Source organism: Dromiciops gliroides, chromosome 2 (assembly GCF_019393635.1).
Source record: "Dromiciops gliroides isolate mDroGli1 chromosome 2, mDroGli1.pri, whole genome shotgun sequence".
In the NCBI taxonomy this organism is placed as follows: domain Eukaryota; kingdom Metazoa; phylum Chordata; class Mammalia; order Microbiotheria; family Microbiotheriidae; genus Dromiciops; species Dromiciops gliroides.
The window spans coordinates 80887703-80911498 of NC_057862.1; the positions used below are offsets into that span (position 1 = coordinate 80887703).

Genomic DNA, 23796 nt, shown 5'->3' on the forward strand with positions numbered 1-23796 from the left:
TCTCTCTTGGACTACCAGGAAGGGGCAGAGGGCCTTTCTCTCCCCTCTCCCCCAGCAGCAAAGGAAGAGGAACATATAGCAGTAAAAACATGTGTTTGCCTAGATGAGCCAGAAGCTGGACCTCAAGACTGGGCCTGCCTCTTCTGTTTCATGTTTCCTTTCCTAAGCAGAAACCACTGATACTCAGATGGTTATTTCTGGCCTTCACAGCTAATTCATGAGTTTGAGAGGTCCTACTTTCTGAGTGGATGCCAGATGCCCAGAAAGAGGTGTTTCCTATATCACTTTTCGAGGTGAAAATGACCAGGAACAGGTTCATTCTGAACCTGAAGGAAATAAAGAGCCATGCCTAATTGGCCAGAAGGTCTGGACTTCGTGAGTTGCTTCAATGGTAAAGATCCAAATTACATGTAAAATATCTGTTCAACAGCTCTAAAAAGTTAGAAGGTATAATTGATATGATGGATTATTATTACTGAAGGTAATAATTTATATGACGGATCATTACTTTCAGTATCTGTTAACATACACTGAACCTTTTGTGTTTTAAGAATTTTTTTGGTGTGGTGGTGAAAATAAATAGCTGTCCTATAACTGATATCTATTCTGTACATTGAATATCTTTTCTAAAAGAGACCCTGTTTATCTCCTTTTGAGAAAACCTAGATATGAGTTATATACAAGCATAGTTTTGGAGATTTCCCCCCAAAGTTCTATTCCATAGTAGAAGTATAACCAGTCAGAGTATAAGAACATCCTCATTCCCTCTCTTTGGGTCAGGTTCCCTCATGACTGAACCCGGTGGGTGCAAGTCTACAGCAGGAACTTCTTGTAGAAGGGTGGGCTCTGGGGCCAAGGGTAACACAATGACATGAAATAGTATAAAATTCTACAGTTAAGACCTCACTTTTTCAACTCATCATAAAAGAATGCAGTAACCAACGTTAGTGAATTTCACAAATAACTGAGGCTCAACTTTTGAGTTAATTTTAAAATTGTTTCTGTTAGAAATCTTTCTAAACTGAATTACATGTATCTGTTTATACTTTAGTCTTTAAAACTTTTTTGTTTAGTCAAGGTCAATATTATGAACATATCACTGCACACTATAATATAGTGAGAAATTCAGAAGCTACTGAAGTTTTGCCTCCTGTATTAAGTGGTCCCTAGCTGTCATGCTATTTGAACTATTTTTATAATTTTCTCTTTCAGATCATAAGCTATCACTTCTTGCTTCTGACAGTGTATCAGCACTCCTCTTCCACTTTGGCAATAGAGAGGCATATGATGGATGTAAGCAGGCTGCAATATAAAACCAATGAGGAAGTAGGAAGAAGGGGGTAAAGGGGAATAAAAGATGTCATCAAGAAATTATATTATAGAAAGAGAAGAAGGGGTGGTTAGGTGGCAAGAATGAGGAATGGTATCATTCCTTTCCAGGCTGCACTGCACTCCAAAATTTCTCTACCAGAAAGCTCTTCAATTCTGGAAGCTCACAACAGGCAGAGAATTCACACCCCTTTGCAGCCTCTCCTTTTGAATTGATAGCTCTTTATTTAAGGAGGGCACCCAGGCCAGCCATGTCTCATTATTCTCCACACTGTACTTTGAACTTTCTCTACTATGCCTCTCCTCCTCCACATACACACCAGGTACCTTCATCCCTCCTCCTTTCCCCCTACCTTTTCAGCTCCTTTTTATGCAGTCTCCCTCTCAGCCCCATTAGAATGCAATGCTCATTGGGAGCAAAAATGATCTTTTGGCTTGCATTAGTACTCCCAGTATTTAGTACAGTGTCTAACATATAAGTACTTAATAAATGCTTGTTGACTGATTAAAGGACAAGTGAATTACCAGTTTGGTGTACAGCAAGGCTTCTTAAACTTTTTCCACTTGTGATCCCTTTTTTCGGCCAAGAAAATGTTATGCAACCCCAGTTATATAGGTATATAAAACAGGTATACAAATCAAATATTTACTGCCAAATTTTTCACAATTCCCACATTCAGTTATGCGACTACTTATGGGGTCATGCATGATCCACAGTTTAAGAAGCTTTGGTCTACAGGTACCCCTACAATGTCAGGAGAAAGGGAGGAAGGGAGGAAGGTCACCAGCATCAGGCTGACCTCCTGTATTGAATTTATGGGATGATATCAATAAGAGTTACACAGATGGAAAGGAATGGATGGAGTATAATCTGCACTACTGGAATGAATTTCCAAATTGATGAGATCAAAGACTATTTGAACATGTGAGTACTTCGATGTACGTTGTTTTCTTTTCAATTTTTTTTTTAAGTGAGGCAATTGGGGTTAAGTGACTTGCCCAAGGTCACACAGCTAGTAAGTGTCAAGTGTCTGAGGCCGGATTTGAACTCAGGTCCTCCAGACTCCAGGGCCGGTTCTCTATCCACTGTGCCACCTAGCTGCCCCGATTGTTTTCTTTATTAATGGGGGTTTATGTATGATACAGATTTATGTTATAAAGCTTCTCAAACTCTACATAGCTTAATATCTCAGCAAGTCTTAATTTGGACCTGCTAGGATAGATAATACAAGATCTGAATATCAGTCTCAGCTTTGCCACATATAATAATGAGTATCAGCAACAAGATAAAATAAAATTGCCTTAGCCCAGCACTTAAGACTCCTTCCACAATCCAGTTCCAAGTTACCTTTCCAGCTTTATTTCACATAACTCCCTTACTAGTGATCATCAAGATGCTCTCTGGAAGAGACCTTAATAGGTCCAACTCTGTCATTTAGCAGATAAGGAGAATTAGGTCCTGAGATGTGGGGTTACCTGACAGGAATAATATCTAAGACTAAAAGCAATGAGTTAAATCAACTTTATGATCACAGGATTTCAGTTTTCCTCATCTGCAGAGTGGGGACTTTGAACTAGAAGATGTCTAATTCACTTCTAGCTTTAAATCCCATCATCCCTTGAAGACCAACTGCCTTCCCACTCTTTGGCTCCTCCAAATACTCTAGTGGAGGTGCTGGTGTAATCAGTCTCGACTAGATTGAGCTGCTTCCCAAAATCAAAGTAGCATCCAAGCAGAATCTCCAAAACATCACACAAGGTTCTGTGTCCTTTCCCATCTCATCATCCTTAAATGTCCCGCTCTGCTATCCTGACAGCCACAATCCTAACTCTCTTCTTCCTGGAACTTCTGCCAAGGACTCTGATCATATGTTCCAGTTTCCTAGCCTGGACATCTTCATACCTGCTGTCTGACTTTCCTAGACTCTAGACTTCTCTACCTGGGCTCAAAAGCACCTGTCTCTAAGATCTCTTTGCCTTTCCTGATCTTCCTGGACTTAATTTATATTACCTACCAATTCCCAAACCTATCTAGCCGGATAATGAGTTCTATCCACCCCCCGCCAATCTTTAGGTATCCCTATTCTGTTGCTACCCAACCATACAAATAGTGTATTTTCTTTTTGGTTTTCAGGTTGCCTCTTTAGGATTATTTAAATGCAGACTTTTGGTACAAAAACACTTACTAAAACAGCAACAGGAATTAACAGCATTTAAATAAAAGCAACTAAGCACCTTAAGACATTCTCCCATTAGAGAAAATATATTATTTAAATGGTTTTGTATAATTCCTTGAGAGTCAACGCACTGGGATTCTTTTTCAATCCAATTTTTTACTTTAGTAAAAGAAATGAAGTGCCTTGTGACATTAGTGAGTTCTCCTAACCATAGGACTTCAAGCAAATGTTATTTGGGAGATTGAGGATGTTCTACAAGGAGTTTCTCTACAAATACCAGTTGGAGTAGATGGCCTCTGAGATCTCTTCCAACTGACATTCTGTGATTCTTTGAATAATTATACATAGGGATATAAATTCCCAGCAAAAGAGGTGCTGTAGGAAACTTCAACAATAGTAAAGAGATATGTTCTTGTCATTTGGACCTTAAAAAAAACAGTTTCTAACTTAAAGTAACAAATCCAATGGACAAATAATGATGATCTGTCAATAAATCAAAGGATGCAACAATTTATCTGGCCACCACCAACAGATCATTGAAAATTAGTAGGTACGATTCAGGAGGACCTGAGTTCAAATCCAGCCTCAGACACTTGACACCTACTAGCTGTGTGACCCTGGGCAAGTCACTTAACCATCACTGCCCCACAAAATAAAAACAAAACAGCAACAACAACAAAAACCCCCAATGCAATTGTTAAAAAAAAGAAAAAAATTAGTAGATACGAAAAATGGTTTAACAAACGTTCATGTGAAATGATTCTTAAATAAATATGTCTTTATGTTGAGTAGATGAGGCAGCTTCTAAGGTACATGAAGGAAATAGATGTTCAATAATTATAGAGTAGAAATGATCTTAATTGTTTGTGAGCTGGAAAATTTAATTAAATTTTAAAAAATCAAGGAAGAGTGAAACACAGATAGTTCCTGATTAAAGAGAAAAAAATGAAAGTGTATCTAAGGGAAAAGTAATTCCTTCTAAAAATCTAGAGTTTTCCCTTCTTTCTAAGCCATTAATCTTTCTTTTTTGAGAGACTCCTTTTCTTCCTTTCTTTTTTTTCAGAGATCCACATTTTATTTATTTTTTTACCATAAAAGAATTTCATCATTTTCCAGTTACATGTAAAGATAGTTTTCAACATTTGTTTTCATAAGATTTTTAGTTCCAAATTTTTCTCCCTCTGTTCCCTCCCCCCTACCCAAGAGAGAAAGCAATCTGATATAGGTTATATATGTACAATCACATTAAACCTATTTCTGCATTAGTCATATTGTGAAAGACCTTCTTTTCATAACAGAAAACTTTCCCTTTTTACTTCTTTCCTGAAAGAAATGAGCCAGGTCCATAAGCAAATAGGGCCACTCTTACCCTACTTAGAAATATACGGCTCTAATCTCTTAATTCTTTAAAAGTCACTCTCCAATACAGGATTTATTATCTCAAAATTTGCCTCACACAAATATTTATAATCCCACTTGTGCCCCACTGATTTTCAATTTCTCACCAGTGGTGCCTGACTAAATTGCTGAGTACTTGAGTTTAACAGTGATGAGGTGGAATTTGCCAACCAGGAGTTTTCATCAATTTAAACAATTCCCTATTGAGTTGGTCCCAGAAAGCACTGCCTGAAAATTCTTCAGTTCCACACAGGTCCACACAGTCCTTCATGCCAATACTAAGTAACATCTAATATTGAGATCTAGGTTCTGATTCTAATTCTGACACTTATCAGCTGTGACTCTGGCCATGTGAGGCAACTTCTCTAAGCCCCAGTTCCCTCCTCTTTCTTTAAAATGGATATTTTCTTATTGTGCTTTGTGAATCTTAAAGTGTCATTACAATGTGAACATTTGTTCTTGCTGCGGTGGGTACAACTAAGCCTAAGAATTTCAGGAAGAAAACGATTCAAAATACAAGAAAATATTCAGTCACAACAGAATGGTTAACAGAGCAAAAAAAGAAGAAAAAGAGCTAGTTCTAAAGATAAAGTTCATTCAGAATGGAATGTTGGGGGAAACTATGTGACATCATTGAAAATGTTGGACTCCCTAGGGCAAGTGTTCTTAATCTGGGGTCTGTGAACTTATTTTTTAAAATAAAAATTTGTTTTGATAATTTTATTTCAATGTAATTGGTTTCTTTTGTAATTCTACATATTTTATTTCATTCATTAAAAAAAATTATTCTGAGAAGGGGTCTATAGACATGATACAAAAAAGAACCCCATATCTAGAGAAAGGAAATCATGAAAAGTGGTTAGATGGCTTGTCATTTTTTTTACTTTCCCACTTCTACATCCCTCTCTGGCATCACCTCATTCTGTGGTTGATCTTACTTCCTCCCCTGAGGAGCAAGGCAGCATGCTTCCCAGAAGCTATGGCTATTGGAAGTTTATTTAGAGCCTTGTATCCCTTTTGGCCTCTCCTATTAAGTTTCTGTGCTTAGATTATTTCACCTAATTAAAAAATAAGCTCCTGGAAATGAAATGGATTTAACTAATATTCAGAATAAGGTACTTACATTCACACTGTATGACATCTAAGTTAAATTGCTGAACGGCTCCCATGCTTATCTGTTTTAACTCACTGTCCAATAACATCTGCATTAAGGATGTTGACAGATGCTGGCAGGCTGACATGCAAGCTGTCTGGGCAACTTTTCCCTAATAAAGAGAAAACCACATACACAAAGACATTATAAGATATCAGTTAAATTAGACCTCACCAAATATTAAGTATTTTTGCATTTATAATTATTAGTCCTTTAAATTTCAGAATACTCAATGCAATTGCCCAAGAATTAAGAATTAAAGAGTGTTTTAATTTACTTTTATTTCTCAGATAACAACATTAAATTTGTAAAGGCACAAAGAGAAGGTATAATACATGTTAAATAATCATCAGTCATTATTTTTATCTCCTAAAAACAATAAATATTTTATAAGGATGAAAATTAAAATATGCCATAAGTATACTTTACTGATCTATGATCATAACAATTTTTGCAAAAATAGAGTAAGGCATCCTTTATGCAGTTAAAGTAAAAATAAATGAAATTTATAAATTATGCACATCTAACTGTATGAAATCACAAAATAACAATGACCTAAATTTGAAAAAGGACCATGGCTGTTTTGTCATTTTCTTATAAAAATGATCATTTATAACAGCTTTTATGAATATTTTTAATGTCCCACCTGTCAACAGGATTTAAGTTTTTCATAAGTCATCTGTTAATTATAGAGATCAACAGAAATTACAAAATAAATCAGATTTCTTTCTAACATTAATTTTCTAAATTAGAGTTTGGAAATGTAAAACCAAGAAAAACATAAAAAACTATTTTTCTTACAACTAGTACAAACTATTACAATACTTTCTTCTATAAAATTATCAAAATTTTTCTAACAAGATAACTTAAAAGTCTGAGTGTCTACATTTCAGTTTTCTCCAATCATAATAATATAAAGATTTTAAGTATAAATTTTACTTTTTAAAGTTGCTGAATACTGAAAATTTTAAATTTATTGACTACTATAAGTAAAATATTACAATATAATTTTACTTAAGTGTGTTACAAAGGAAATATTAACATATTAAGTGAAGAAACAAGAATGTACTATAATATACAGTTTGTAAACCATTGTTTTTCCACTGGAGTATGCAAAACCCCATAATTTAGTCAGAAATTTGTACTTTTGGGAGCATAAAAAAGCTGCATTTTTATTTTACTTGCATAAACAACATTAGAATGAAATTCCCAATAAAGCAACAGACGAGTAAAGCCTAAAAAACACATTGTAAATGAAAAAAAAAAGATATCAAACACAAGAGCTAGAAATCTTAGTGCAAAAAACCCCTTCACAATAATTGTTGGAAGTATTAAAATTTATGATATAAAAATATTTTCAAATGATGCTATTAAACATCATACATTTTTTAAAAAATCAGACACTTCAAGTCAGATTAGAGATGTTAAGTTTTCATGAATAAGCCATTAGCATTTAAACACCCTGCAGTTTTTCTAAAAGCTGCATATCTAAAACCAGATGTCAATTTTTCAAACAAAAACCTTATAGAAGAAAGAAGATATGAACAACATTTTTGAGCGACACTGATAAACTGCTGAAAACAAATATATGAAACAATACAAAACAAACAAACAAGCCAACATGCATGCTTTCAGATCCCAAACTCAAAAAGGAATTAATCTGGTAGACATGCAAAATTATTCTTCAAGCAGCATAATATCAAAATGAATAGGGAGAAAGTAGGGGAAAGAGAAAGCAAAAGAATAAATGGAAATTCATTTAATTACAATGGAACAGACCTAAAATATGTAATAGAAATGTCATTCTGATTTAATGGAACAAGCATTTTAGTTGAATGTACTGTTCCATCAAATTAGCTCCTTCTTCTACTTATGTTGTTACTATAATGTAATCGCATAAGCAGATTTATAAGTTGTCAAAAAAGTTTTAACATTCAATTTATTTTATATGCAAATATTACTGATAAATTAGAGATACTTTTAATGATCTTTTACAATAAAAACAGATGCTATGAACATATATAACAGTAATAGTATTGGAACAGAAAATAATGGTAATAGAACTAAAACATAAGATACTAAAAAAAAAACCTGATAAAAGTACTTCAAAAGCAAATACATATAGATGTATACATGTGTGCATTTAATTCTTCATTTCAATACATCTGTAGCAAAATCTTGCTATTTTATTTCTTTAAACTATGTATAGTAACTACAGGCTTATTTTTCTCAATGATACAATATTAAATGAATTATAAAGTACTTTATAAATATGCAAATTAAGCTGAATTGTCCTTTCAGATATCAGTACAAAATCAGGGTTAAAAAAGATGCAGGTATAAAATTGTTTTAACCCTTATCTTTAGTTGTCTGTGTGTTTCTTTTAAAAATTCAATACTTCCAACTTGGGAAATTTATATATTCTTTTAAACTGCCTTTAATATTTATTCTAAAATTGAAAATAAAAAAATTTTGTTTTAAATATACATACACTTGAAATGCCTCTGGTAAGTCACTTCTATCATCAGTATTTATAGTGAAAGCCACAGATTGAATGAAGTCTTTCTTTGAATTGTGTTGTCATTACTGTTATGCCCTTAATAACATATTGCCAGACAGAATACAGAGGTAAGATGCTTTTCACATGCAGGGCTTTTCATTTAGAATGTTCCATTACTTTGTTTAGGCTAAACAAAAAATGCATTTATTTGCCAAAAAGTGGAATAGCTTTCCAACAGCAAACAACTGTGGACTATCTACTGTTTTCATTTGAAAAATTAATTGCAACATCATTAACTAGTTCTTTGGCTCTGACAAGTTAAGGTTCAAGAAATAAGGAACTAATCTATAAGTAAAAACACCTGCTAAACTTTTGAAGGACAATTTTTTAACCCACCATCTAACATTTTGCTGAAATACATGTTGTAAAAGGAGAAAACCCTTAGATAAACTTCTTGTATTTCAAAGGAACTTGTAAAAGAGAATCTGCTGACATATTAGATCCTTTTTGCAGTACCCCAAAGCCTTTCTTTTAAGAACAATTGCAGTAAAGAGACATTTGGCTCCTAAGAAATTCCCAAAGGGTCAGCCATATGCATCCTTCCATGGCACCTTCACAGTGCTGCTTTCTAGATCCACACTAGCTGCCTCAAAAGCAGCTTTCATCATTTACTAGAGTGTCAGTCAATATGATTTATGGACTCCATTCAACAAAGTCAAAGCATATAGAATGAGAAATATGACTACAATCTGCTAATTTGTTTTGTATTGAGCCACTTAAGAGTCAAAGACCTGATGTCAGGCTGAGACCAGCAACACAATTAACCAGCCGGTGACAGATTCATCCATCCTCCCTGCCAGGCTATGCCAATCAAAGACAGCATGAAACGACATTTGGAGAAACCAGTAAGAAAATGCATTCTCTAAGTAACCTATGTGAAGTCTTGATTGACACTTTTTGAATTTAACTTGTGGGGCACAGCCACCTTTTACCCAATAGCTCCTCACTGCAAGCTGTGAAATAAGGCTTTCACTGCCAATCACCGAACAATAACACAAACTCCCAACCCCCAACCTAAAAAAAAAATAAGAAAATTCATTTGTTTATATGTTCAAATAAGCAAAATTTCAAATTATTTTAGATTTACTGAGCACATTGCAAATATTGTTTTTAAAATATCATAAAATAACAAAATTAAAATGCAATGCATTTCATTTGTAATAACATGAAAGCAATGTTTTGTGTTTTAGCTATAGTAGGGATCATTTGTGCTTTGACAATTTCACTGTAGCAAAAACAAAGTATCAAATGAGAAGGGAATACTTCAAAAACAAACTTGCTTGATTTAAGTTAAAGCCTTGGTTTATTTTGTCATCTCAAGGAAGAAATCAAATGCCAAATATTCATTTTAAAATAATTTTTAATTAGTTTTCAACTATTCTATTCTTTCTCTCAAGTTCTATATATTCCTCACGAATCTGTTACTGAAAACTCAGCACTGGCAGGTGTGTGTGTGTGTGTGTGTGTGTGTGTGTGTGTGTGTGTGTGTTGGTGGAGGAGGAGAGTATTTATGTATGTTTTAATTACAGATCAAAACTCTTCCCAAGAATAGACTGAGAAAACACTACTTTATCCTTATAATTAAAAAAGAAATCAATTTTTCGTTATAAACTTTCTTGGGAGGCAATAAAAATCTAACGCTTCTGTAAAGATTCAGAAATACTAAATGGTATGTTTATTTTTATTAAAATTCACAACAATAGATTTTATTATAAATATTATTAAATATTTCATTTATTATAGAAGAGCAAAATGTAGTTTATATATTTAAATTTGTACCTATATTGATCCTACTAATTCTGATTCTATGATATGGTTTTTAGAGTTAGTTTTTAAAAGAAAATGATAAACTCTTGTAATACACAAACCTTTGCCTCTTTGCAACAAAAGTTTTAGCTATTGGGCTGATTTAAATTTTTTTAAGGGAAGGAAAAAGGGGAGGGGAAACTTTCTGATGAATTGGCTGGTCTCCTAGGGAGCCTGAATTTACAATCTTTTCATAGTTTATGCAAGCTTGAAGACTAAGGATTATATATTTTTCAATTAAAATAAGAAAAAAAAGGTACAAAGTGTGTATTTTCATCTAAGAAATTATCTATTCTTCCTTATAAATAGGAATTCTATTTTCTACTTTTCAATCTAAAATTTTATTTCTGATAAAAACTAAAGCAGTCACATCAAATAGTCTAAGAACCACAAAATGCTACTAAATCAGAAGAAAAAAATGTATATGTCATTGGTAAAGGCTATCAAAGATTACCTAAGACATTTTTAATAAAAGATATCTATATTCTATAATTATATATTTCTGTGTAAAATCTCCATATGCTATATACTACTCCTATTTGGTAAACTGGCATTAATTTCCAAAAAAAAAAAATCATGAGTTTATAATGTTAGATATAAGAATGAATCCTCTCTGGTGAATTTCAACATATTTAACACTTCTAGAAGTCTAGATTTTTAAAAATTCACTCTGAAATTCACAAGTCTACCAAAAAAATTGAACCCACCAGTCCATTCTTACTAATATTCCTTAAATTACAATCTTTTATAATTTTCAAACATTCTCCATAATCCTTTCTAGCTATCACCAGTCTCCAGTACAATGGCTTAACATGCCAGTCCATTATAATTCCTCAATCAACATTTTTCACTCTTCCTTAGAAGCTCACTCTCCTCCATGAAACTTTCACCCTTTTAATAGTCCTTAGCTTCAAGTGCATGAAGCAGAAATACAGATTCCCTCTTTTGTCAGATATATATGTATATTTGGAGTGGATGTATCTTTTCCTCCCAACAAATCTTTCTCTGAAACAGGAAAGACAAGTCAAGTTATAGCTCACTGGTTTATTTATTTGTGTTTAAGATTAGGTCTTCCTGTGTTGCACAGGCTGTTAAGTAAAGGGGCTACTCAAAATTCAATCCCACTACTGATTGGTTTGGAGTCATGACCTGCTCAATTTCTGATACAGGCCAGTTTGACCCTCCTTAGGCCTTTCCTCACCTGCCTCATGTATTAATGCCAAATTTAGAGCTCAGAACTCATGACCTCAAGAGGTTTTCCAGTCTCAGCCTTCCCAGGCTTTGTCATGACACAAAACACATGGGTTGATTTATGCTCTGTAATATGTATATTACATTCATGCTTCCCCCTCATGCTCTTCTTCCTTTGAGATTCATACTTTTACTTTGCTTCCCCAAATGATCCTGTGTTATTACAATTATTTTTCACTAGCTTTTTATTAATATTATTGTTATTATAGTAGAGTTGAAGCTCTTGTTCTCAAGAGCCCCTTTAAAATTTCCCCTTTTCTCTATTCCTCCTTTGAAAATTCTTTGGGCCTGCTTCAACTCCAACAATAAATAAGACTTCTGCAGATATGGCAGGAACAACTTTAACTGCAGCAGAAGAGAAAGTGATTACAGATACAGTACCTAGGTCCTACCACATTAAGCTCCTTTACAACTTTCTAATGTTAGCTGCCCCCGTCCATGTTTACAGGTCATTCCATTTCTTTGATGTGGAAAAGGACACAAAGCCTGGACCAATTATTTACTATAATCTATAGATCTAGAGAAGAACAGCTGGAAATGGAAATCTCTATTTTCAGTAATTAATTATAAAGCAGTCCTCACTTATATTCTCACCTCTTCTCATGTTTTCTGCTTGTCGGCATATTGTTGACACACTGTTTCGTTCCATTCTAGAGCCCTCTCAAATAATTATCTCCATTTTTCCATAACTTTGCAGATGTTCTATAAGGTGTCCAGAGTTCCTATAGTAAGGATTCCTTTCTGTCTGTGTCAATGATAGCCTCCTCTAGCACGAAAGCAATACTTAGTTCTTAATCTGAGTACTCACAACCAGAACCAAATTTATTGGTACCCTTCCCCATACATTCATGGAGACTAAAAGAGTCAAATACTTGTTAATAGCTCTAGGACTCTGTTAATAATTGTTTCTGTTACTCCGAGGCCCTTTTCACTTATCGTTAGGCTTGTAACTGCATTCTGGGAGTTTGAGAAAAACTGAAAATATGACTTCCTAATACAAAGGGTGTTACTTTTGGTTTTGACTGTGTTTATATTAATATTTTAAAACTTCAAGCAACAAATATTTTAAATTTTGCTCTTAATCTCAAATATTTACTGGTATCTTCACTTAATTTTCATTCATAAAGTTTCCCATTTCTTTTTTTTTTTTTTTTTTTTAGTGAGGCAATTGGGGTTAAGTGACTTGCCCAAGGTCACACAGCTAGTAAGTGTTAAGTGTCTGAGGCTGGATTTGAACTCAGGTACTCCTGACTCCAGGGCCAGTGCTCTATCCACTGCGCCACCTAGCCACCCCAAGTTTCCCATTTCTTAAGGTCCTATTTATTTTCATATACTCATTTATCATAGATCAGAACATTCGCTTACAAAACTACAAAGTATCACACCTTGAACTTAAAAGTTTCCTTGATTCTTTTTAAAGGCTGATTTTGTTTTTATTGGAAGAAAGGCAGAATTATATAGTCAATTTTCTTTTCCTTTACAAAGGGTATTTATACTGTCCATTTTCTTCACTGATTTCTCTTAATCAAAATTTATGTAATATTTTCATTTTAAAAAGGCTTTTCTGGGCTTTTTTAAGTACTGGATTGGAGTTAATTTTGTAACACTCCTAAGGACTTTCAACTTACAAATTTAAAAGCATTCATTCAATAATAGTAGCAACAATCACTCCTGTTAGCCTTCAGATAAGGTTATAAAAGCTGTGACAGCTTAACTGTAGTTTTAATTTAAAGAATCTTATTGATACCACCTCCTTTGGAACAGTTTAAGTGACACAATAGAGATAGTACCAGCCCTGGAATCAGGAGGACCCAAGTTCAAATCCAGCCTAACTGTGTGACCTTGAGCAAGTCACTTAACCCTGTTAGCCTCAGTTTCCTCACCTGTAAAAGCTAGAGAAAGAAATGGCAAACCACTCCAGTACCTTTGCCAAGAAAACTCCAAATGTAGTAATGAAGAGTCAGACACAACTAATCAACAACAAAAACAAACAAAAACCCAAGACCTCCTTCAACTCTTTAATGCTTCCATCTTCCTCTGCACTATACTGCAAGCTGAAGGCAGTATGTTTTTAAGTTTTTTGGTTTTTGGTTTTTTTTTTAAGAATTCACAAATAAAGTTAGGATACACAACTTTCCTAGACCATCTTATATTGTTCTTCTGAGAAACAATTTTAAAAGGAAGAATGGGGAAAAGGGAATAATTCCTAACAACCATTTGAATTTTGAGGAAAACTGAATCATTACAGAGTTTTATCCAAAAGCATCATGATCTGGAAATAACTAAGTCACAAAAGAATCTAAAAGTGAATCTATTTTGAGAGTGTATCTCAATACATTAAAGTGGTTCTGACCAACATCTGAGACTATAAATCAACAGTCATTTTAGATATAATTCAATGTCATTTTATTCTGAGGCACTTTTCACCATTTAACTTCATTCTCCTATATACATACTTAGTTTCTGATGAAGGTGTTTCAGAGAATGGTTCGGTTGTCTGGCTCTTTCCCCATGCTGGAGAGCTAGAGCACCAGCTGGCAAACCTCAGCATCATGGCACAAAGTTATCATAGGAAGACCTCCAAATCACAGAGTGATCCTATGAAGCCCAGTTACTTATTTTATAAGGAGGGGAGGGTTTTTAGGAACCTGCATCTTGGGACATTTTCTGGGGTCCCTTTTTGGGATTCTTGGTAATAGGGTTTAGGTAAGGACACCTTATGATAAGCCTCTAAGACAAGCCTGAAAACTTCTTTTATTCAGTCTATGCATACTGCTATAGATGCTTCAAACTCAGGGTTTCCCTGAGGAGAGTACTTAATTGTTTAGAGCCCTACACATGACACTAAATTTCAAATCCAAGTGTTTTTATGGTTGCTTCTGAGGGAATTTGTTTGCAAAATAATTTTAATCATAACCTGCCTCAGCAAGCCTTAGAAACTATGCTGTGCCAATGCATGAAAACAATATTCAAACTTGAGTTCTCCTCAAAATCACAAATATGATATCAAACAAGTTACCAAGAAGACTAAAATTTATTTTAACAATTAAGCAGAGAAGAATAAGCCTGTAGGCAGTTCATAGTTTTTCAGTGTACATGCTTTCTTTGGCTTTATCTACTTACCGACATGGCTGCATGGTCATTGTTGTTATTCTGAGAAGGAAATCAGCAAAGCAATCAAATCAAAAAGCAAAATATTTTTTTTAAATAGTAGCAGCAGTATTCATAGAAGCAGAAAGTAAAGAAAGATAATAATCTTGTGTCTTACAATAATTCAAAAGTATATTTTAAATATATTTCTGGTAATAAAAGTTAATTTACAATGTAAACTTAGCTATTACTTTTCTGTTGAAGATTTATATATGAATATCTGTATACACAAAAATTACTCGGAAAATAAAACCTCTTTATTTTTTTTTCTTATGGGTCAACAATCACCTTAAAAACGTCTACTGAAATACCTCAATTCCCAACAGGCATTTAAATGTCTGCTGAAGGGGCACATCCAAAAAACAGAGAGCCCTGACAGAGTTCCTTCCTCTAGAGAAATAAAATGTCTATTCCATCCACAAGTAACAGAAAATTTTGCTGAATGTTTTTTAAATATTGAGAAAAAATTAACAAAAGCCTTCCTTTTTAACTTAATTTTGTAATATTCTTTTCTTGGTGGGTATCTTCCATTTGGTGCTCTTTGTGCAATTATTAATAAATGAAATTTAAACAGTAAATATAAGAGAAATACAAGCAGCACTGGCTGCTCAATGACTAAGAGAACATAAATGAAAGAGTATGATTTTCTGTCTGTCCTGGTTATAGAATAGATAGAAGCAGGAATATACATAAATATTTATACATGGTTTAACACATGCGTATACATGAATCTAAGAGGATTTTTAATGATCTCAATCATATAAAAATAAAGTCAAAGTTAATAGTGAATTTTAATATCTTCACATTGTAAAAGCATTTTGCCATTGTAGATACAACACTCAATAAAAGAGGCTGTAAAAAATTATTTTGTATTTAATTGTTAAATTCTATTTTCCTTAAGGAAATGGATAACAATCCAAAGGAGTAACAAAAGCAACCAAAGTAAAGGGTATCAAGGTAATCAAAGAATATCATAAAAATCTGAACATGATATAATTGTACTTATTTATCTATCAAATATAATGCACTTGTTTTTTTAAAAAAGACATTATCTAACAGGCTTTTAAAAATGAAATATCACCATTAAACATTTAGATTTTTTTTAGATTTGGGCAAACCTAAAGTAATTTAATTGTGAAAATATAAAACATTATGTATAATAGCTACATGAGACCTTCCAAAATAGGATTTATTTCTAGCTTTGTTTCACATTACTCCCCTTTATGCACTGTGTCCTAGACAAATGAGATTCCTAATTGTTCTCTATCTTGTCCTAGTTTCCCCTGTCTCTGCATGGATGTATGCAAGTCATCCTTCATACTTAGAATGAACTCTCTTCACATCTCTGCCAGTTGAAATTCCTCAAAGATCAGCTTAGAATACACCTCCTCCACAACTCCTCCCCTACCCATGACAGTGACTTTTTTTCCCTTAAAGTTTCTGAGAATACTTTTTCTAGATCTTCTTTGTCCCTTTCACATCCTGTCTTGCATTATACTTGTTCATATGCATGTCTTATTCCCTTAGTAAACTTTAGGTTCCTTGAGGGCAAAGGTTATATAATTTTATATCTCTATATCCCCAGGGTCAAACACTGTGCCTTGTAGTACATAACTATAAGAACTGATGTTGGGACAGCTAGGTGGTGCAGTGGATAGAGCACTGGCCCTGGAGTCAGGAGGACCTGAGTTCAAATCCAGCCTCAGACAATTGACACTTACTAGCTGTGTGACCCTGGGCAAGTCACTTAACCCCAATTGCCTCACCCAAAAAAACCCCACAAACAATAACAACAGAACTGATGTTTATATGGCTCTTTAAAATTTGCAAAGCTTTTTACATAAATTTTCTAATTTGAACCTCACGGAGATTCAAACTTTACATAGGTCTAGGTACTCTGGTGAATGATGCTAAAAAAAAAGTTTCTTATTTGAATATAGATTTTATATATGTAATTATAATGAACAATTTTAGTCTGTTTTATTCAGATGAAAACTATAGGACATTGTTTATTAAATATATAATAAAGGCATCATGTGGTTTTTTGCAGGAATTGCTTAATACTGTAAATTGTTGATTGACCATCTTTACCCCAACATCAGCAGAATTTCTTGTCTTTCTAACCTTTGTGTGACTATATGTTGTCTCCAATAAGTCATTTTATAAAAATAAAAATAAAGGAGATTTGGGGATAATTATTCTAATTGTGCAAATGTTTTGTTTCAAAAAACAGGCCAAAATGTGGACCTTCATTTTAAACACGTGGAATGCCCCATTCAAGAACACACAGCTAGAGAAAAGGGACTAGTTCAGAGAATAATTAGGAGTCTGTTAGGGTAGAACACAATACAGGAAGTACTAATGTAAAATAAAGCTAGAAATGAGTCACTTGTAAAGGGTTTACATAGTTGTTTATCTACATGTTTTGTTTTCTTTTCAAATTTATAAGCCCCTGAAAGGCAATAACTGCTTCTTATTTGACCTTTGTGTAATGAGGAGTTGCCCCTCTTCTGAGCCATAGGATTCTGAACTGGGAGCCTCTCGTGCTACCTTCCTTTTGGAACTCTTCAAGAGACTAAACCACACCAGATGCACCAAAGAGAAGGAAAAACTAGCAGAAAGAGAATTAGGAAGAATTAGTATCTCCAAAGAGATACCAAAACCCTAACAGACTCAGTTGGAGATGTTGCTATAAGTATACTTAGCCAGGTGGTAGGGAATGAATGAGCTAAATATTTGGGAACACCATGACACCACCCCTAGCAGAAAAACAGCAGTCCAACAAATAGCTGCTCCTACAGGTGGATGAAAAGAACTTTGGTGTGGGAGGTATAATAAAAATGAAAAGTCTAAATAGACCAAAAAGCCTTTGATGCATGGAGGCAGGAAAGAGCTATAACACTACCTACTGAGGTGCTAGTGCACCGTAATTCAGCAGGTCTACATCTGTTACCCGGAGAGAAGGTAACTAGTGCTAGCTGAGAAAAGAGAACCAAAGTGAAGTGTGACAAGGCAAAGTTGAAGACAGTGACAAGAACCAGAAAGACCCTGGTGACTTCTAGGAGAAGAGAACAAAGATGTAAGGGCTGCCAGAAAAAGAGCACCAAGGTGCAAAGCACTAATGGGAAGGAACCAGTTTCTTCATTTGCCAAAGACCAATCCAGGGTGGGATGAGTCACTGGGACAGATTTAGGAGGCAACAAAAGACGAGAAGAGAGTCTTCTCAGTTCCCTAAAGGCTCAGATACAAGTCCTTTGCCACAGAAATAAAACTGTTCTATGTTTTGAAGGCATGGCAGCCATATACCTTTGTAACTCTAAAGCGAGTCAGAAGCTACTTAATCTTCCCCCACCCCCTAACCCTCCTCTCTTCCTAACTTCCCTGTTATTTCCAAGGACATCACATCCTCCCAGTCCCCCGGGCTTGAAACCTGTATGTCATGCTTGACTCCTCACTGTCTGTCACCCCCCCATAGCCAATCTACTGCTAAGGCCTCTCAGTCTCACCTTCATAATCTCTCTTGTATGCATACCCTTCTCTCCTGTGATAGTCACCAACCTGGTGCAGGGTCTTATCCCCTCAATAACCTGCCTTAAGTCCATGTCATCAACTATGTTATTCCTGTACCACATTATGAATTCCTAAAACACAAGACACATCCATAATGAAATATAAATCCACAAGTGCATTAGAAAGACAAGTACAAATGATATAAATCATTTATCATTTTGTATTAGTAATGCTAATAAAAAGTTGACTATGCTCAGATACAAATAAAATATTTAGGAGAAACTGTTGAAATTGAGAATTCTAGTGGAAAATGGGTTGGGCTTTTAAATGAATACATTTAGAATATGAAATTAATTTGGGCTCCACATTCAAGCATAGGTTCCAGTTTTTACCCCTTTATCCCTCAGAATCTGCTGCCCTGTACAATTCTGCCTAAGTATTAACTATGCAAGTTCCATTCTAAGTAGCACTGATGCTATCACATCCCAATGTCTCTACTCATCCATATTATTTCCCAAACACTGTTACAGCTTAACATAAACACAAGGTAGAAGCAGAGAAATCAATTGTTTTCCTACTACTACTGATAGTGGAGCTAATCAAAGAGAAAAAAGAACAATTCCTACCAACTCTAATAATGTTTGTGTTAGTTGACTTCTGGTTATATGTCTTTTGGGGGGGGGGGACAATAAGGGTTAAGTGACTTGTCCAGGATCACACAGCTAGTGTCAAGTGTCTGAGGTCAAATTTTAACTCAGGTCCTCCTGAATCCAGGGCCAGTGCTTTATCCATTGCACCACCTAGCTGCCCCCTGCTGGTTATATGTCTTGAAGGAGTAACTGAAGAGCTGCTATAGAGGTTGAGATGGGTCATAACTAGTATGCTTTCTCTGGGGTTCTTGAGATTAAGAATGATTTAGAAGTAATATGCTGGTTCAGAGCTGGACCAACAATGAAATTCTGGGCAAAATGACAGGAAACATAAGCATTAAATAATTATTTCTCATTCATTAAGGGTATGAGTAAATTTGCCATGTTACAGGGTTTTATAAACCTTATATCTTTGAAAATTAATATAGTTTAAAGTGAATGCTATATAAGTAGGTCAGTCAACAAGCATTTATTAAGCACTTGCTATGTGTTAATGCACTGTGCTAAAAGCTGGAATTATAATTCTTATTTTAATTAGAATGATCAAGAAAATATCTCTCCCTAATTTCATCACAGATTTTGTGACTAAGGGTTTGAACACTCCATAAACCAAGAGACTCGGATGATGTCTTAGTTAATTTTTCTAAACTCCTTTTCCCCCCTCCTGTTCTTTACTTTTTATTCTTTGTCACAAAAGATGGCTTTTCAAGGAGGTGAACACATTTGTAAATGAAAGGTATATGAAAAAAATCTTAATTCTAAAATTAAAATTAATATTTTAAATGAGACTAAAAGTATGAAAACCAACATGTCAATGTTTTTACTTCTGTGTTCTTTCAGAGTAACAACAGAAGGAACATAGTTCTAGTCTTAGGAGTATATTTATGTTTTCAACTGAGGTCTCCTGGCAATATAATGCAGTAGAAAGAGTTCTGGACCCAGGAGTCAGGAAAGACTCAGATTCAAATGCTGCCATGCTTACTGTCTGTAGAACCTGGAGCAACTCCCTCTAGCTCTCTAGGTCTCTTTTGTCCTCATTTGTAAAATAAGTAGAATAATGCACAATATTGTATGCCAGTTTCATGATGGCATGCTTGCACAGGTCATGAATAAAAGATGTTATTCTAATACTTTCCCAGTCACCAGTGGAGTGAAGCAGGGCTATGTGCTTGCTCCCATGCTTTTCAGCATGATGTTTTCCTCGATGTTGTTAGATAATGTCAAAAAGGATGAAAATGGCCACTGAACCTGATGGTAAACTATTTAACTTGAAAAGGCTATAAGCCAAGACTAAAGTGGAGGAGGAGATGGTGTGCAACTCACAGATGATTGTGTACTTACTGCAGCCTCTGAGGCTGAGATGCCAAAGTATATAGATCAATTTTCTATTTCTTCGGCTAATTTTGGCCTGAAAAATCAATTCCAAGGAAACAGATGTTCTCCACCAGCCAGCACATCACCATCCATATGTGAAATCATTGGATATAGCAAATGGAGAAATTTTGAGTGTGGTGGTTAAGTTCACTTACCTTGGAAGCATCCCATACAGGGAGGTACACATAGATGATAAGGTTGACACACGCATTGCCAGAGCTTGCTCAGTGTTTGGGAGGCTCCAAAGGAAAGTTCAGGAGAGAAGAGGTATTAGGCTGAATACCAAACTGAAGATCTACAAAGCTGCTGTGCTGACTTCTTTGTTGTGTCTGTGAAACCTGGAGAGCCTATCAGCACTACGCCTGAAAATTGAACTGCTTCCATTTGAATTGTCTTAGGAAGATTCTGAAGATTACCTGGCAAAATAAAGTGCTAGACACTGAGGTCCTTTCTCAAGCACTTAAACTCTACTGCAGAGAGCACCGTTCCAATGGGATGGCCATGTAGTCTGATGCCAGTATGTTTACATGGAAGACTATTTTACAGAGAATTTGCAAAAGGCAAATACTCACATGGAGGGCAGAAAAAGCAGTAAAATGACACTCTCAAGGTCTCTCTGAAGGACTTTAGTATCAATTGTGAGATATGGGAGATGCTGGAACAGGACCCCTCAGTAAGGTGTGCCCACATCAAAGAAAGTGCTGTGCTCTATGAGCAAAGCAGAATTGAAACAGCACAAAGGAAAAGAGATGTGCAAATCTAGAGATATCTTCATTCCAAATGTTCAAACAGACTATTTGTGCCCTACCTGTAGTACAGGTTTCCAAGTTCATCAGCCACAACTGGACACACTATACCTTGACTCCAACATAGTGATGTCATTGCTCCACTTTGAGTATGAAGGATAGACAACAGAATGACACCTATAGTATGACTTTATAGGGTTGGTAAAAAGATAACATGTAATAAAGTATGTAAAGTCCTTTCCAAAACTTGGGGTAGAGCTAAGTAATGATTAATGCAAGTTTGAAAGATGTGAAATTTGATTTAGTATAAATTATAAAATATCAGGTTGCATTTAATACAAGCCAAAATTCATTAATGTAGCACATGCAAGGAAGTCAAGGGTTTTAACATATCCGAGGCAAATGAGTGGTGCAGTGAATAAAATTCTGAGCCTGAAGTCAGGAAAACCTGAATTCAAATCTAGCCTCAGACACTTATTTACTAGCCGTATGACCCTAGGCAAGTCACTTAGTCTCCAACTACTTCAGTTTCCCTATCTATAAAATAAGGATAATAACAGCACCTAGCTACCAAGGTTGTTATGAGAATAAAATGAGAAAATAATTGTAAAGTGCTTAACACAGTACATGGTACACAGTGTTATAGAAATGTTAGTTATGATTCTTATCATCATCATTATTACCCCAACATCTCAGTTTGTACTTGTGTATGAGTAATGTGCTGCTGCATACCATATTACCAACAAATGTGCTCTTTTTTTAAGAATCCTTGACAAAATGGACAAAAGGAAGAATACTTTAGATGGGTTTGCTATTACATTAGAACAAAAATTTGATATAGTTAAACAGTAAGAACATGATCACAGTAATTCTAAAAGTAATATACATAATAAATAATAAAATAATAAAATGACAATAAAAATGTAAATAAATATAAAATCATAAAATAAAAAAAATTAGGACAAGATGATGGAATGCCTTAATCTGTATTACAGATTATAAAACATTAAGACAAGAGGCAGCTAAGTGGTGCAGTGGATAGAGCACCGGCCCTGGAGTCAGGAGGATCTGAGTTCAAATCTGAGCTCAGATACTTAACACTAGCTGTATGACCCTGGGCAAGTCACTTAACTCCAATTGCCTCACTAAAAATAAATAAAATAAAAAATAAAACATTAAGACAAAATAAAAGAAAAAGGTATAGCTTCAGCTTTTTGTACTTTGCAAATAACTAAAAGGAATAGAAATATTATGGATTGAAAAATTAAATAAAAACACATTTCTTAGAAAAGCAGCCATACAGGCAAAAGCTTCAAGTTTAAGACAGTAGAAATGAAATAAAGTGAAAATGGAAATAAATAGGATAGTGAAGAAACTTTTATGGCAAACATTTGTTCTATAGCCTCAAAAATCAAGTTAAAGTGCATAATGTTAAAATTACCAGACATGTGGTTCATGCAGATGAGGACCCAGCAGCAAATAATCAAAGAAGGTAGATACGTTGATCAACAAAAATTTTAATGTGGGTGAAATAAGATTATTCTGGTAAAGGATGTCTTCCAAATTTATATTTCTAAGAAAGAAAAAAATCCAACTTGGATTTAAAGTGTCTGAGGATTGCCTAACACTTTTGTTTGGCAAGCAATGAAGAAGGAGATTCAAAATTAAAACTGCTGCTTATTTAATCAGACTTGAAATAGTAACACTCTGGAAGGCTGCAGGTATTGATCGCTTCCAGTTCTTTTGTAAATAAGAAAGCATGAAAGAGGAAAGCTGTTTTTAAAGAGTGGTCTTCCAGTTATTTTAACCTGGCTGTTGAAAAATATTGTGAGGATAATACGATGTTTTAAAGCATTACTGATTTTAGATGATGCTAGAGGTTATCCAATCATACTTGGTTCACTGTACAAGAATGTGAGCATGCAAATTGGCTGAGAAGAGGATGAATTTCTTTGTAACTACCATTATGAAGATTTAAAGAAAGAAAAAAGTTCAAACTATGCTGCTAAAATATTTTAAACAACAATAATGACATTTTCATCATATCAGTATAGGCTTATCTTTAGGTACAATATGCAGTAGTTTTTTTTAAAAATCTTTTTTATTTTATAAATTTTGCCTTCTACAAATACTCAACTACTTTGTAATAATACTGAATCAAAAACATATTTTTCTTATTCTCTTAAGTATTATTATGTTAAAACAGATTAAATGATGATTTTCATTGCTTATTTCCACTAGGCTTGAACCAAATGCCTTATTTTACATATAATTATAACTTCATATAGTGTGACTTTAAGTCATGTGACCACTTAGAGAGGAATTCATTATTTGCACTAAAGGGGACCTAGATATGTACAGAAATGTCAGCTATCATGGGAGATAAAGAATAAAACAGCTTCTGATAGACTGAAAATCAGTATCAAACAAAGGATAATGGAGAGATACATGAGTATGATCAGCCTTCAACATATAACAAGAAACTTTGAAGAACAAGAGTAAAAGATATCATCAAGGAAGTATATAATAGGAGGAAAAGATGAGCTGTCACTTGGCAAGAATGAGGGATGACAGGTAGATAGCCAGAGTGTTCCACTGATATTCTCTCAATGTCAGGAGAAAAAGTAAGGAAGGTCTCTAGCATATTGGGTGAATTCTCTGTCACAAATTTATCAGAGGGTATAGATAAGAG

At 34.5% G+C, this 23796-nt stretch overlaps 1 protein-coding gene across 7 annotated transcripts in view; it reads right to left on the minus strand.

Moving 5' to 3' along the window:
* Positions 1-23796, minus strand: part of EXOC6 (exocyst complex component 6) — a 207577-nt gene that overhangs the window by 55401 nt on the left and 128380 nt on the right. For 5 of the 7 annotated variants that reach the window (XM_043986530.1, XM_043986529.1, XM_043986533.1 and 2 more), the window contains 2 exons: positions 14798-14827; positions 6028-6169 (listed from right to left, as the gene is read on the minus strand). In XM_043986530.1, the coding sequence (XP_043842465.1) occupies positions 6028-6169; positions 14798-14827 (172 nt within the window). The remainder of the gene's footprint in view (positions 1-6027; positions 6170-14797; positions 14828-23796) is intronic. The other 2 variants (XM_043986532.1, XM_043986531.1) reach the window with 1 other exon arrangement.